The sequence below is a fragment of the Harpia harpyja genome, chromosome 9 (assembly GCF_026419915.1).
Source record: "Harpia harpyja isolate bHarHar1 chromosome 9, bHarHar1 primary haplotype, whole genome shotgun sequence".
NCBI classification, from domain to species: Eukaryota; Metazoa; Chordata; class Aves; order Accipitriformes; family Accipitridae; genus Harpia; species Harpia harpyja.
Window position 1 is genome coordinate 22428629 of NC_068948.1, and position 16147 is coordinate 22444775.

Consider the following 16147-nt stretch of genomic DNA (forward strand, 5'->3'; position numbering starts at 1 on the left):
GACTTTTGTATTTATAATTGGTGAGGCAAACCCATAATTATGCAGCAATGGACAGATACCAAAACCCAACACCTCGAGAGGCTGCCCGACCACAGACAGTAGACTCTCTCATCCCTGAAGCCAACAGACATTACAGTAAGTGTTCCAGCACTGAAAGATAAAAACCAGTCTGAAACATGCAAGAGCCTCCAGCCCATGAGAGCATAATCTTCACCATGGGGAAAGAGTTTCCCCCAGTTCTAGATCCAGTGCAACCCCACTGAAACCAGGACAGTTCCTCAAAACACACCCCAGATGCCCTGTTCTGAATCCAGCCCTGGTTCAGCTTCCACCAAAGGCACCAACCTCTTGGGACCTTCAGTCTCACCTTGTTCTCTTCAGGGGTGAAAAGGATGCGGAAAGTTGAAGGCATGCCAGGTGCTACCTTACGGCACACATCACTGGGGCTGATCAACTTGAAGTAAGGTGAGCTCTCCAAGACAACTTTCACCAGCCGAGGAACCTGCAGGAAAGACATAAAACTACTATTTTGCCACTCAGCTGGAAACATGAGGAAAAAAGACCTGGCCATGCCTTGGTGACATCCTTCCTTAACCACCTTTCCAAAGCACTTTTAGCTCTTGAGGTACATGCCCATAATACACAAGGATGGACTTGAATCCATTCTGCCTGGGCCAAATAGCTCTAGGCCAGAGGCAGTAGGAGCAATGCCCTGCTGTGAAGGCATCATCAAGCAGTATGCAGATATATCACCTGAAACAAGTCATCCCCACCTTCAACAAGCCCAAAGAATGTGCTTGCTTCTGCTGTCGTACATCCATGTGGTAATGCCTCTAGAGGAAGAGCATATTATCTGAAGGCAAAACAATATTTGTTATACTGGGGCAAGGAAGAAATTCACTTCTAACATACCGGGTTTGAGTGGGGCAGTCATGCTGCAATGCTACAGTTGCGCAGACCAGCAAGAGAAGGAGACCACAGACATTGTGGCCTTACTGGGAATAAAAGCAAACCTGAAGAGCAAAAAGGAGGAACATCGGAAGACAAAGAGACAACCCTAGAAACAATGAGATGGCTAAGAGAATTTAAAGGAGGCTATAAAGAAGCAAGGAAGAAACAAGGTACTCTACAAGGAAAGGCTGATGCAGAAGATGAGAGCAGTCAACTTGCCAAAATGATGGAAAGCCTGATGACCCCTCAGGCTATGCCTATCAATTATGGGCTTCGAAGGCATTTTTCTGCCTTGAGATACATAACCAGCACTGACTTACACTGTGGTTTCATTATTAAAAACCAATCTCAGCTCCCTGGAGGCTCTTGATGCCTGGTGACTGTAGCCAGGCAGCTGCCAGGGCAGGCAAGTCAGATCTCTGGGTATTCTTCCCCATACCCAGGAGTCCCTGCAGGCACCCTGCTGCAAGTTTCTACTCTCTGGGATACCACTAGCACAGAGACAGCAAACAGGCTTTTCCTAGCACACAGATACCAACCCCTGAGTAGCAAATCTCATCTCAGAAAGTCTAAACCAGGCAATTTTGACTGGCAGGCAGCTTCATTGATAAACAACGACCCCACACGAGGCTTGGGAAAAATGGAGGTTCATTCTGCACTACCCACCCGAGCCTGATAACCCATAGCCAAGGCAGTCCTGAACTCTCCAAACACCCTTTGCTCCCAGCAATGCCCTGAGGCAGCAAGTCCCAGGAGCCAGCTTCACACTGCAGACAAATGTTTTGGTCACCAAGTCCCTTGGGAGATGAGCACAAGTGGCTAAGATCTTCAGCAAAAGCCACCCAGAACATCTCTAAGGGTGGTGAGGAGCAGCTTGAAGATAGAAGACCAACTTTACAACACACAGGTAAGACCAGTAAGTATGTAGCAAAGCACTTGCTTATATGAATCATTACAGAGCCTCTATTTGGAATATACTTTACTGTTAGTTGGATTTTTATGCAGCAGACAACCTCAGGCTACCATGCAGTGTAAGTCAGTATGATTCAGAGGAAGCTTGGAAACTAGTGAGAAAACTTTTAGATAGAGCACAATGTTGCTTCTCTCCAGGACGTTACCAAAAGCCAACAAAATTAGAGTATAATAAACTCTCTTGGGACTATAATCTCTAACTTTGTATACTTAAATATGCCAAGGGTTTTCCTTAGAGCTGATCTTACTTTCACACCAGTGCTGTCCAATGGTTGAGGCCTTACTAGCTTCAAAACTAATTCAATTTGGAAAAAAATCAACAGTTCACACATTGCCTCCCCTTAACAGGGCATACAAATCCCAAGGTGCAGTTGTACAAGTTTATTATTTTTTACTGGGAATGGCAGAAATGTTGATGCAGATGTTCTTTTCCACTTGAGGATGCATGAATAGAGCAAATTAACTGTTTGCCTGTTGGCTGGTACTTGGCAAAGACAAATATTTTGAAGTGCTGCATGGATAATGGAGCAGCTGAAGCCAAAAGACTTAGTGGGAATGTGGGAATGAAGCAGAGCCATTGGAAAAGAGAAACTGAGGCACATTTTAATCAGGAAAGAGGATACCTACAGCAAAGAGTGCCCAGAATCAGTGTGGACCACACAAATGGTATCCTTTGGGCATGGGCATCCATGCTGCATCTTTCCAATATTCCTAAGCTAAATGCCAGACCAGGAATGGCACAGTACTCTCCAGGAATAACTGAGGGACCACACCTGCATCCTTCCTTGCCAAAGGGTCTTCCATTTTCAACCATGTCCCTGTCAGAACCTGTTATCTGAGAATACATTTTCACTTCTCTTGCTGTTCCTCCACCTGCAATATGCCAAGAGCCTTTTTTTGTCCACTTTGTTTCCTCCAAGAGGTAGATCTGGAGAGGGGGGGTTAATTCACCTGCTCTCATGTACACTTTCATCTTCCCATCCTGCCATCCTGTCATGTATACATCTTACTCTTCATTACAGAACAGTATCTTTAATTACACCTTTCTTTTTCTGACCTTTCTCTGCTTCCAGTACACTTATTGTTACGTTGTCAAGAGAAACACTTGCGTGTACAATGTTCTCTCCTGGAGAACTTTCTATCTCAGTTCCTTTCCTCCCTCCTGTCTTTTCCCACCAGCTTGCTCTTGGCACATGCCTCATTCGAGCAAATTTTTCCCCAGCTGAAATTCAAAAGGTCTCAATTTTCCTCTTTACAGTGGAACAAAATTGCTGACATTTTTCAACTTTTCCCTTCTCAACTTCCTTGGGAAATCTCAAAATGATGACAATATTTTCAAGTAAAGGTGGAGACCTTCAAGAGCACATTACTCTGGATGTGCTGTGGTTCTCCAAAGGGAAAGCAGAGACCCACTTAGTCTTAGAAAAACCTGAACAGAACTGAATTAAGCTTAGCAGAAGCCTAAAGTGGCACCTAAAGGCCTCCCACTACTTCTGCTAAATCAGTCTGTTTCCACTGCTGTTTCAAAACATCTTTCCTGGAGTGCTAATGCTACTAAACATAACTTATTCCAGCATGAAGTAGAGAAGATTCATCCCCTGTGCTTTGACAGGGAGCTGCACAGAGGCAGCTAAACAGGCTGTGAGGGGCACAGATGCCCTGCCAGAAACCAAGACTAACCGAGCAGCCAGTGGGACATGGTGCATACTCTCAAGGTAAAGCATGAGAGCAGATAAGAACTGTACAGCCCTCATATTCCCATCAATCCAGGGCTTTCAAGGGGAAGGATGCCAACTAGAAAAGCTCCTTTGGGTTAGGTACCACCAACAGACAGCCAAAATCAGGGGGAGAAGCCCCAGTATGGGAAGATTTCCATCATCCTGCAAAATAAAGGTGGTGAAATTTTATTCTTGGATGTGCTGTGGTGCAACAGATAACTTGCTACTCTGTATACCACATGAATTACACTGCTCTCCTCTTCCAGCACAGTGTTAAACCTCCACATCCGAGCACTTACCTTGTCATTGTTCCTCAGAATCAGTGGCACTTCGTAGACCTCGCAGGGGATGTAGCTCTGAAATACCACCTCTGATGGGAAAGGCTGAAACAAGCTCTGTTCCAGGTCAACTGCTGAGAACTGCAGATGCAAGACAGAGCAATGAGAAGTTCAGCTGCTGGGAGAAAGATTCATGAATGAGAATCCTACATTGATCTCCACTGACGTACAGTCTCCTGATGAGCGTGTCTGCCCAGCTCGCAGTAGGGAAACAGTATCTCACCCACCTGTGTTCTGAGCTGATCAAAAGTTTCTGGACCAGGCTAAGAAGCTCTTTTGGTGGGTGTTTCTCCAGGTTTCCTTCTCCAAAATGCAAGGCAGCACTTACCTCCAGCAGAGCCCTGTGTTAATGTGGTCACGCAGCTCTAGAGCACTTACTGAGCCATGAGCACTCATGGAACAAGTGAAACCCAAGAATTTACATGAGACTCCATGGGAAACAATTTTGGGATGATCTTTACTCTGAGACAGAGAGACCAAGTCTCACACATCCCCAAATATCTCTTTTGATATAGAGCCTAGAAACCACTAAGAGAACAGTACCAGAGGAGGTAAGGCCAAAAAGAAAGTAACACAGTAGCTAGGGAAAAGACAAATGAGGTGAACGCTGGGTGATGATAAGGTTCAGCTCTTTTCTCAGCATTACTGGGCAACTTGAGTAAGACTGGACTTGGTATCTCCTTTTTCCACGAGCTTTAAATGGATTCTTTAATGTATTCTATTATTGCTGTTTTATTTAATACCACTGCAGAAGCATGTCTGAAAATATACACAAATAGCAAATGCTTACAGAGCAGAGGCATTGCTTTGAGAAAATTCCTCCCTGCTTTGCCTCCCCTCTTCCAGCTGCACTGCTCCCACTCAAAAGACACAGGCAAGCCTCCTGCTTCTCCACAGAAGTCACAGTCACACTGAAGCTAGTAGCTGCAGCACACTACCAGTTATTCGTGCACTCATCTGATGTGTTCCCAACCTCCTGCGCTGTCTAGGGCAATCCTTAACCAATTTGTTACAGGTCTCTTGCTGGTGATCTTCCCCTCAACAGCCTACCTCAGCAATCTACCCATTTGGACTGTGTGTTATACTGAGCAGTCCTGTAAGAAAAGCAGCCTTAAACATACATCTAAGTAAACATTGATCCAGATAAAACACATCCACTCCCCTCTGCCCAGGCCAAATCTCCTGTATATCTGGCAGCCTGCGAAATCTAACACCCAGTAAGGGTCCCACATGTTGTTCCAACCCAAAGCATTAAATGCAATTAGTTTTGTTAAATCTTGAGTAACTACCATAGGCCCTTAGCCTTCAAAGGCCAATGCTGCCACCGTTCAGGGAGTCCTATGACCCCAAGCATTTGACAGTGACTACACCAAGCAAGAAGTGGCTATTTCAGCAGGAGAGTGGAAAATGGTAAGCTTGTGCCCTTGTGTCCTGCCACAGCCTTCCCCTAGCATCATGCTTTAGTGATGGTAGCTAAAGTCCATCAAACCCCACCAACTTCAGCAAAGGTTATTTATATCGGCTTAGCGCAGATCAGGACTTCAACATCTCACCAGAGAATAATGTTTTACTTTTCCCCCAGTAGGAGGGGCTCCACCACACCAGCAGTTTGAAAGGACAACAGGACCTAGTCACCAAGGTATTTAGATAAGCTGGAGGCAAGCCTGTCACAAGCACGCACCCTCTTCAAATGTCACATCAAACAGCAAGGAAAAAGGCACGAAAAGGCTACCTTTTGATGGGAGGTTTCACTCATGTCTAGAAGCTTGATAATCCGGGGCCGCCTCATCTCCCGAGTGCTGGCCAGCCTCTGCCCCGTGGTAAGAGACATCTCCTTCAGGAAGGCAGAGGGAGTCAGCTAAAACACAAAACACCAGCAAGAGCTAAAGAAATGCCTTTGTTCAGAAAGGCTTTTCTTGTTCAAGTGCCACTGATGAATAATTTGTGATCACAGCCACTAGGATACTCCTGGAAGTCCCATAAATTACCTGCTGAAATATTTAACATCAGTAAATTAATGATATAGAGCAGAACACACATGCTCTAACCAAGTGGCTCTGTCCCATTAGCTTCTTCATGATTTGATGTGACATGTTTGGGGATTTCTGCTCTTCGGGCATTTGTTTCCTCTTTAGTTTTGCTGGATTGAGCCAGTGACCTTTGAAGAGAGTGGGGAGGAGTTATCAGAAATCCCCTAACTCCATCCTTGCACAACGCTCATAACCAACACGTGTGTGGAGTCGTCACTGCTGGGTGAACCAGAGGAAAGCAGAAAAGCAGCCTTGTGCCAAGGCTGAGGTGGAGAGGACTGGTTCCAAGTTTTAGTTATCTCTTTTTTAATGAACACTTTTTTTCCTCTCTGTTCTAGCCCCACAGACCCCTCCACAGAAGTATACAGAGATACCTCCTTGGCAGAGCCTCAGCACTAGGTCATCTCCAGTCAAGTGAGCTCCAGGCAGCAAAGGGAATGTTTGCGGACAGGAAGGAAGAATTGCCCTAACTCCATTGCTGTTTGCAGGGCTGGATCTGTGCTCCACGCAGGATATGAGATACAGTAACTGTTTTGGAACCTGTTCTAGCTGGGACCAGCCATGTCTCTTAAGTCTTCAGGCAGAGTTTGAGCAACCCACCACATGCCCAGCTACCTGGAGGCCAGGTATGGTCAGAGCAGCACTGGCAAGTATGCGTGCATGAGAGAAGATATTACTGCCCACACAAAGGATGGAAACAAGCACACGCTTATGCTTCAGCTATTCCAGTGCAATGCCCAGTACATTCATTTAACTTGGCTCCAGTGGCACATCCAGGCAAGACTCTGGACTTGTCCTGAAGCAGCACGCAGTCCATCCCCCACTGCACCATGACAGCCACCTCCAGCAGAAGCATGGCAGCAAAGAGATGGGGAGGTGGTGTCTAGCTTCACAGTGCTGCCAGACAACAGGAGGGCAGGCAGAGGCAGGACATGGGGAGGGTTTCCAGCCTCAACACAGCTCCTACCTGGCCCACAGCAAGTACTTACAGTTACAGACTCCTCTGCCTCGCTGACTACCTTCAGATTATGAGGTATTACTGCTTTGCTCTGGAATCCATCAGCCATTTTGGAGGACCCCACGGACCGATGCATCTTGCCAGTGGCCAGCTCACCTGGAAGAAGCAACAATGGGACTTTGAAAATCCAGAATCCCATTCATGGCAGACCCAAAGGATACACCTGTGTCTCCAGGCTGTGGCATCCTTCGTAAGTGGAGAACATAAGGCCTCCCCACCCTGTTTCATGATTAGACCATATATATAAGCAGCAGAGTTAAGATTCAGAGAAGTAAAACCCCAGAACAAACATTCCCTGAGCCAAAACAGCCGTTTACTGTGGGTACAGTCCCATGAGCCACAAAAACACACCAGGGCCTGCTGGCATTTCTCACCTTCCCCCTGACTTCCATTACTTTTGGAACCCCATTTACTGGAATTATTAATCAAATCTCTATTAATATCCAAACTGTCCTTTATTACTCTTTAAAAGTTTTTTGGTGGGAACAGAAGGAAGGTAAATGTCACTTAGCTGCTTCATTTCGCAAGAGCAGCTGACCTGATATGACTTTGTGCCTGACCCTCCTAAGCGCTCATATTATTATAAGCAACCTTAAAGCCAGGGGTCACTGCTGCCCCAAGCATTAACAAAATCGGACCATCTTCCTACTTTGCAAACCAAAATGTCCACCCTTTGTACAAGGAGTCTGGTGATGTTTCTAACTAAAGGAGCATAGAGTTCAATACTCTGATTAAGAACTATAGTTGCTCAAGGCTAATTTGATTGTTTTAAGTTACAAAAATTATCCAGCAGATAAAACTCCTTCCAGGCATGAAATTACTACAGTGCCCAAGAGCATTTCTCCATGGAGAATGAGGGCCCTAATTTTCACTTATTAACACCCAAACTCAAGGCTCCCTACAGGCATTGAGCCTATAACAGAAATAAAAGCATGAAACCATTAAAGGAACATGAGCAATTAGTTCAAATATAAATGCAATGTTATGTGAAAGCAGGGCCACTTAAGACTTTATCCTAATGGCAGGTCATCTCCAGCATCCTTATCCTACAAGTAGCATGGGTTAACAGGTCCATGGGCCATTCTTCTTCCAGCCACCAGTCAGCCAACCACCTCTCTTCATCTGTGTCACGCAAAGTGGGTGTGCAAGAAAGAAAGGGCAAGAGGAGGAGACAAATGCAGAAAGCAGTTCTCAAGCACTGACAAAAATCAAAGATAAACATGTACAGCATTTACTAAGCACTACTTCGGACTATAATTTCCCCTCCCCTTCTGGCTAACTGGACCAAGGAACAGGTGGATTTGCCCACTTCTTATTTTCTGGGACTTGAAAGACCAGTGCTCTCAAACCCAGCTCTACTCTCAAATTTTTCACATCCTGACATTGAGTAAAATCACAGATCATATTCCCTCCTGCTTCCTTCTGTTTCACATCATCTTTTTTGTGTGGAGTTGCTGTATACAGTAAGACATCTTCTATACAGACATGACCGCTCCCTTCCCCTCAAGTTTTACCCACATCCTGCAAGGCAAGAACTTCATTCCTTTACTCTCCAGACAGCCACAGTATTGTACATGTTCATGGTACTGGGCCTTTTACAGTGTTAGGAAATGACAAGGTTGCCATTTCCTTTTGTTCTTGCAAGAAACACAAGAGCACAGCATTGTCCTATGGACACAAGGACATGCTGCAGCAAGAGCTAGGATTTAAAGCTGGAAATAACTATTTTTCAAGAGAGAAATCTAATGGGGATGATACAACATTAATCTGGATTTCAATGTTTTATTACTGGGTCTTGAGAATAACTGGATTATTTGTTCCAATTTTCTAACTGTAATTTCACTTCACTTGAAATTAATCCTGTTCATCATGCCCACAATGCTTACCTCCAGAGTGCTTCCAACCTCCGCACCCCCATCCCAGTCTTACAGCTTCCCCAACCCTCTAGCCCTGGAGTAAGGCACTCCCATGGCTCCACTGCCCTAGAGCCTGCAGGGATCCGCCTCTCAGATTAGGAGGAAAGGAGAACTAAGAAATTGACCACATCTCCCTGTAGAGGCAGGACAAAACAGCAACCACAACACAGCATGCCTCCAGCCGACCACCCCTGTTTGGTGGGGGGAGATCCCTCCCTTCCCCACCTCAGACAGCCCTCTACCCACCCCAGAAACATAAGGGAGGATTTCAATTCCCCCTCTGCTCCAGGCTCAGGGCACAGGCAACTCTGGCACCTCAGCTTTAGGTTCAGAGCACGAATGCCCTGAGTCTGGGCAGAGGAACTAGCTGTGCCAGGACACAGCAGCTAAGACAACCTAGACAAGCAATGAAGAAATACACCTAGGGCTGGGGTAGAAATTCCTGACTTGTCTCAGGAAAACAAGATGTATCAGAGCAGGGTGCTAAGCTGAAGATCACCATGGACATCCAAGCTTCAGCCCTCCTCCCCAAGGCTCCCTTTCTTTACTCCAGTATCTACAGTGAAGCTAGAAGTCTCTACCATCACTATAAGTTACACAGCAATTTTAGAACCCATTAAAAACCCTTCTACCTCCCCAGACTAGCTCTTAGACCAGGTATATAGTCAAATCCTGCCAACTACCACAGGGTACAGGCCTTCCTGCCAACATAACTGCCTCTTTCCTGCCGGGTGGCCAGATACTACCTCAGGACAGGTAATTCATGCTTCTCTGGAAAGATTCACTTTGCGTAGTACCCAGTCATGCTTCCTGAATCACCACAAGCTACTTAGTGGCTGTGGACAGCCTGGAAGCACAGGAGCCAGCCAGGGAACCGTTGGTGTGACCACACTCCCACCAGTGCAGCAGTAACTGTCACTGGGCTGGTGGCTTCCAAGAGCCCAGCAGAACCTGGAAGGCAACTGACAGGACTTGGAAATGGGCTGCCCAGCATCCTCTCTCCTCAACTGTTACAGCCTTGCCAGGCAGAGTGGGAGGATTTTACCAGGACCCCAAGGAAGGAGAACATTCAGAGCTTGACATTAGCTAAAGCCTGCTCATTTCTCTGCTGCTGAGCTCCTTCTGCTCTAACGTGGGGAGATACTGCACTGCGCAGGCTCAGGGTGCTGTGTGGAGAAGCTTCTCAAAGCAGCAGCACCTCATCCTGTAAGCAGCATGATAAGAAAGGTCCACTAACCCAGTAAAGAGTGGGGGTTTACCATCTTAACTGGTTCTACACCAAGGGAACAGATGCACTTTCAAGCATTTGTGGCTTTGGGATTTCTTCAGCTCTAGGCTGGAACAGAGACTATGCTTTCTGCCTTGAACTTTCTCAGTATCATAATCAGTCAACATGGTCTCTACTCTGGTGGTTTACAATGCCACTGAAATGCCTTGGTAAAGTTATAGCCTTGCAAATCACTGCAGCCCATCTATTTCTTAAACATCTCACTCTGCAGTGAATGATTGCAGCAGTATTAGAAAATACGCCTTAGAGTAGCATTTGTTAATGTTCCACAAGCTCCAGATAAATTAATTTAGACACTGCAGACAAGCTTATAATTTCTTTAAAGAGTAAAGAAAAAGTTTCCACGCTGACTTACAAAGCAAGAATTTAACTTCTATTTTGCTCACCCAGGGAGGACCCCAATCACATCAATGCAAAAGAGAGCAGGCAGCTCCAACAATGCCCTTGGGGGTGTCCTCTGTTGTTGCACCTGGTGAATACCCATCTGATGAGCTTCTTCCAATTAACCATGCACACATATACACACACACCAGCCAAGGACACCCAACTTACAAGAGCATCTCAGCTGCCAGGGAGCTTCATGCATTTTCAGCACAGCATATGCTATAAACAAAAGCTTCTCATGAGACTCTCAGCCACAGACAAACCAAATCATCACATCTGCTTGGCAGGGAACAAGGAACCCTCAGTTTGAAAACCAACATTCATTATTTGGGTGTTTACGATCCAGTCAGGGAGGATTCAAGCCCTGAAAACCAACTGGCTCTCCAGCCAGCTAGCCTGTGGAAACTCACTCCAAAACATTTCCCACATGGTGTCCAGCCACAAATCCGAGTGGAAACTAGAGGGCTCAGGCAAAGAAACTTCAGATGTGACACCTTTGTGTGCTCAAGGCACCAAGACAGAAGTGCTATAAGGAAAGGAAACTGGATGGTGGGTGATGCTGCCCATCCAAGAAAGCAGAACTCGGGAGACAGATGTCAAAGTGAGACCCATCAAGTCTCATGCTTGGTCAGAGATGCACTCACAGGGCTGCCACCTTGTGCTCCTTCCCACAGCTCCAGCACCTTAGAAGCAATGTTAGAGCCTCACCTGCTCAGCACAGAAGTAACTCCTGCCTGCTGCAGGCAAATAGCCCAACTGGAGCCAGGTTTCATGCTCAGAGGACTTGCCAGAGAAGCCTTAGGTGCTTAGCAAGGGAAACTGCTGGCTGCAAAGTATCTTCATGGAGCTGCCTGGTAGAAGCCACACAAAACCCATACAAGGCTTGCAAGCACCTCAGCACCCAATGCCAAACCTGATGCTGGTATCTCAGCCTGATCTCAAACTCAACAACCCTGCTCCCATACTCAGCTGCATTCCTGCTATTGAACTCACTATTTATATTCCCAGCCCAAACCTTCCTGCCCTCCCCAGGTAGATGGAGGGGGCCAAAGCCATTCCTTAGTCCTGCTTGTCAGCCTGGACAAGGTCACTTCCACATTTCCTAGTACTGCTGCATGAAGAAAGCAAGTGAGAAAAAGCCTGATCTGCAGGCTAGCAGCTAGGATGCTTGACAGCTAAGGAAAAGCCTTGGCTGGGGGGCTCTGCTCCCCAGATTAAAGTCTTTTAGCTAATGACTATTTAATGTGCAACACATAAGCAGTCTCTGGAGGAAAAAAAAAAAAAAAGACCAGGATCATCTTCAAAGTGAGGGAAAAAGATTTGTTTCATGTGGGCTCACAGCTACTACAGAGACTCCTTGTTTCAGGCTAGGCAGAAGAGAAGGGTCTGCACAGGATCACCCTGCTCCCAGGTGAGTGGTTTTGGCCATGAGCTACATTAGGGGTAAATAAAAGCACCTTCACCTCTTTACAGCAGCAATATTAACCTCTGAACACTACCCGGCTCATGATATGGGCTAGGGCCATATGGCCAAAGTATCTGTAGGCATGAGGCAGGGCTTCATGCAAGCTCAGTCATGCCAGGACCTGCAAAATTCAGAAGGCTCAACAGCACAAATACAGGCACAGAGGGGCCCTTCAGGGCCCATGAGTTTGACAAAAGCTGTGCTGAGGAAGAAGTTGATGTGAGCACTTAGATATGGCCCTAAAGCATCCAAATCCCTTTGTGCATATGTCCAATAGCTTCCCTCTGTAAAATAAAACTGAACAGCTCTCTGATGATACTGTGCTAAAAAAGACAGGAAATTAAGAATAAACAGCAACTTTCTTAATGGACATTAAGAAAAAAAAAGGGAAGTTTCATGTAAAGGCACAGCTTCACATCTATACAGATCCTGTGGCTGTCATTATACCATGTGCCAGTGCTCTTATTTCAAGGGACCCCACATCACTTGTGCTGAAGCAGCAGCACCAACCTCTGAGCTGGTCTGATACCAACTGATTGCCCTCCAAACTTAAAGGCTGGGGATATATTGGCACACTCTGCACTACAATACACTATACCCAGCTTTTCTTGTAGGAGCATAGGCTGGTGGCTGAATCTTGCTTCAGTATACACAATAAATCCTTTCTTCTTCCTTCCACAAAGATAAGCCATCTCTCTCTGGAGTAATTGGTTAATTTGCCTTTCTATTACACTGCTGGAAGAGTAAGACAAGAGATCTGTTAAAAGTGAGAATCAGGATGCTATTGAACAATTTTGTTCAGTTAAATCATCTTGCACTGTTCAGGCTTAAGTAGCAAGATCACATTTCTTGCCTAGAAATCACCTGCTTAGCTATAATTACCATATAAACAGCATCTCAAGGAAGCCAGGAAAGGAGAAGCAGAATTTCCAGGACTAATCTCTTGCCCCTCCAGCCCACTGCTAAGTGTCTGAGTGCTTTCTAAATCAAGTTTTGCTACCCAGGAAGCCTCACCTGTCACCTTTATATTCCAGTCCCTCTGAATTTTATCACTTTGGTACTGTCATCCTGCAATTTATTACAAAAGCTCTACCATAGCTGAGATAATTAATAGGAGCCTAGTGATATACCTTCCTATCATTTCTTTTAATAAACTTAACTGTCAGCTGACAGTGAGATGGACCAAGCTCCCTTCCAAGGGTCTGTTGGAGATTCCCCAGCTCCACATGCTATAATTTAGAGCTGTGGCTCCTGCCCTAAATATTTACAGTACTATTTTCCCCTTCCCAACTGCCTCTCCCAGCATCTGCTCTCTGCTATTCTGGCTTTGCAACTTTGCAAATACCTTTTTATTTACTCTTTCTGGCACCTGGACCACATTTCATAGAATCATTTAGGTTGGAAAAGACCTTTAAGGTCATCGAGTCCAACCGTAAACCTAGCACTGCCAACTCCACCACTAAACCATGTCCCTAAGTGCCACATCTACACATCTTCTAAATACCACCAGGGATGGTGACTCAACCACTTCCCTGGGCAGCCTGTTCCAAAGCTTCACAGCCCTTTCGGTGAAGGAATTTTTTCTAATATCCAATCTATACCTCCCCTGGCACAACTTGAGGCCATTTCCTCTTGTCCTATCACTTGTTACTAGGGTCAAGAGACCAACACCCACCTCACTACAACCTCCTTTCAGGTAGTTGTAGAGAGCGCTAAGGTCTCCCCAGAGCCTCCTTTTCTCCAGACTGAACAACCTGAGTTCCCTCACCTGCTTCTCATAAGACTTGTGCTCTAGACCCTTCACCAGCTTCATTCCCCTTCTCTGGACACACTCCAGCACCTCAATGTCTTTCTTGTAGTGAGTGACCCAAAACTGAACACAGTATTCAAAGTGCAGTCTCACCAGTGCGGAATACGGGGGAACAATCACTTCCCTGCTCCTGCTGGCCACACTATTTCTGATACAAGCCAGGATGCTATTGGCCTTCTTGGCCACCTGGGCACACTGCCAGCTCATATTCAGCCGGCTGGCAACCAACACCCCCAGGTCCTTTTCCTCTGGGCAGCTTTCCACTTGGTGTTGTCTGCAAATTTACTGAGGGTGCACTCGATCCCCTCATCCAGATCATTTATAAAGGCATTAAATAGAACTGGCCCCAAAACTGAGCCCTGGGGAACACCACTTGTAACTGGCTGCCAACTGGATTGAATTCCATTCAACACAACTCTCTGGGCTTGGCCCTCCAGCCAGTTTTTTTACCCAACAAAGAGTACACCCGTCCAAGCCACGAGCAGCCAGTTTCTCCAGTAGAATGCTTTCCCTCATCCATTAAGCGGGTCACCTTGTCACAGAAGGAGATCCAGTTAGTCAAGCAGGACCTGCCTTTCATAAACCCATGCTGACTGGGCCTGATCACTTGCTTGTCCTGTACATGCCATGCGATGGCACTCAAGGTGATCTGCTCCATAACCTCCCCCAGCACCCAGGTCAGACTGACAGGCCTGTAGTTCCCCAGATCCTCCTTCCAGCCTCTTTTGTAGGTGGGTGTCACATTTGCTAACCTCCAGTCAACTGGGACCTCCTCAGTTAGCCAGGATTGCTGATGGATGATTGAAAGTGGCTTGGTGAGCACTTCTGCCAGCTCCCTCAGCACCCTTGGGTGGATCCCATCCAGCCCCATAGACCTGTGTATCTAAGTGGTGTAGCAGGTCACTAACCATTTCCCCTTGGATTACGGGGGCTTCATTCTGCTCCCTGTCCCTGCCTTCCAGCTCAGGGGGCTGGGTACCCAGAGAACTGCTGGTCTTACTATTAAAGACTGAGGCAAAGAAAGCATTAAGTACCTCAGCATTTTCCTCATCCTTTGTCACTATGTTTCCCCCCCGCATCCAATAAAGGATGGAGAGTCTCCTTAGACCTCCTTTTGTTGGTAATGTATTTAGAGAAAATTTTTATTGTCTTTTACAGCAGTAGCCAGATTAAGTTCTAGTTGGGCTTTGGTCCAAAGACCAGGCCAGTCTTCTTCCCTGCCAGCTTATCTTTCAGCACATGGGGATGGCCTTCTCCTGCGCCTTTAAGATTTCCTTCTTGAAGGATGTCCAGCCTTCCTAGACTCCTTTGCCCTTCAGGACTGCCTCCCAAGGGACTCTGTCAACCAGACTCCTGAACAGGCCAAAGTCTGCCCTCTGAACTCCAAGGTGGCAGTTCTGCTGACCCCACTCCTTACTTCTCCAAGAATCGAAAACTCTATCATTTCGTGATCGCTATGCCCAGGATGGCCTCCAACCATCACATCACCCACAAGTGCTTCTCTGTTCACAAACAACAGGTTCAGCAGGGCACCTTCCCTAATTGTGTCAGGAAGTTATCTTCCACACACTCCAGGAACCTCCTAGACTGTTTGCTCTCTGCTGTACTGCATTTCCAGCAGACGTATGGTAAATTGAAGTCCCCCATGAGAACAAGGGCACTTTCATTTTGGTTTGCAATGCATCAGAGCTTCCATGCCACTAGCAACTTTGAAGTGGAAAAGCAGAAACCAAAGGACTATTAATGGGTCCCCAGGTCAGAAGCAACAGGGTTGGAGCTGACTCTACAACAGTGAATCCAGAGTAGCAGTTCAGCAAAGCAGTACTGCTCTTTAGTGGCTACCGTCAAGACCTGATCCAAAATCAATGGAAATCATAGGAAGACTCCTATGGATATCAGATTGTTTCCACATGCGATGTCTTACTCCGCAGCAAATGCTTGGACATGCCACTTAGCTCTCCTTTGCAGGCTAGTGTAAGATGAAATGAACAATTCTGTACTCCCCGGGGGCTTAAAGCATATGAACAGTAACCTCCATTCTGCTGATACGCAATGATTTGTTAATCCACCATTTAACTGCACCCAAGCTGGAACAAGAGACACTGCCAGCTTACCTAAAAACCACCCACTCTCCCTTTCTGAACCATCTCTTAGCTTCTGCAGCATCAATTTGCAGTGTACAGCACAGGCTGCACGATATTCACATCCTGACCAGCTGCCTTCACCAGCCAGGACCGTGAGAGGTCAGGCACCAGTG

The 16147-nt window shown here is 46.4% G+C and overlaps 1 protein-coding gene across 5 annotated transcripts in view; it reads right to left on the minus strand.

The window, feature by feature from the left end:
- Positions 1 to 16147, minus strand: part of HYDIN (HYDIN axonemal central pair apparatus protein) — a 163725-nt gene that overhangs the window by 140244 nt on the left and 7334 nt on the right. For all 5 annotated transcript variants that reach the window (XR_008236684.1, XM_052797258.1, XM_052797257.1 and 2 more), the window contains exons 2-5: positions 6999 to 7123; positions 5712 to 5837; positions 3941 to 4060; positions 368 to 502 (exon numbers count right to left, since the gene is read on the minus strand). Coding sequence is in view for 4 of the 5 variants with exons in the window: in XM_052797258.1 (XP_052653218.1) it covers positions 368 to 502; positions 3941 to 4060; positions 5712 to 5837; positions 6999 to 7103 (486 nt within the window). In the remaining variant the exon portion in view is untranslated. The remainder of the gene's footprint in view (positions 1 to 367; positions 503 to 3940; positions 4061 to 5711; positions 5838 to 6998; positions 7124 to 16147) is intronic.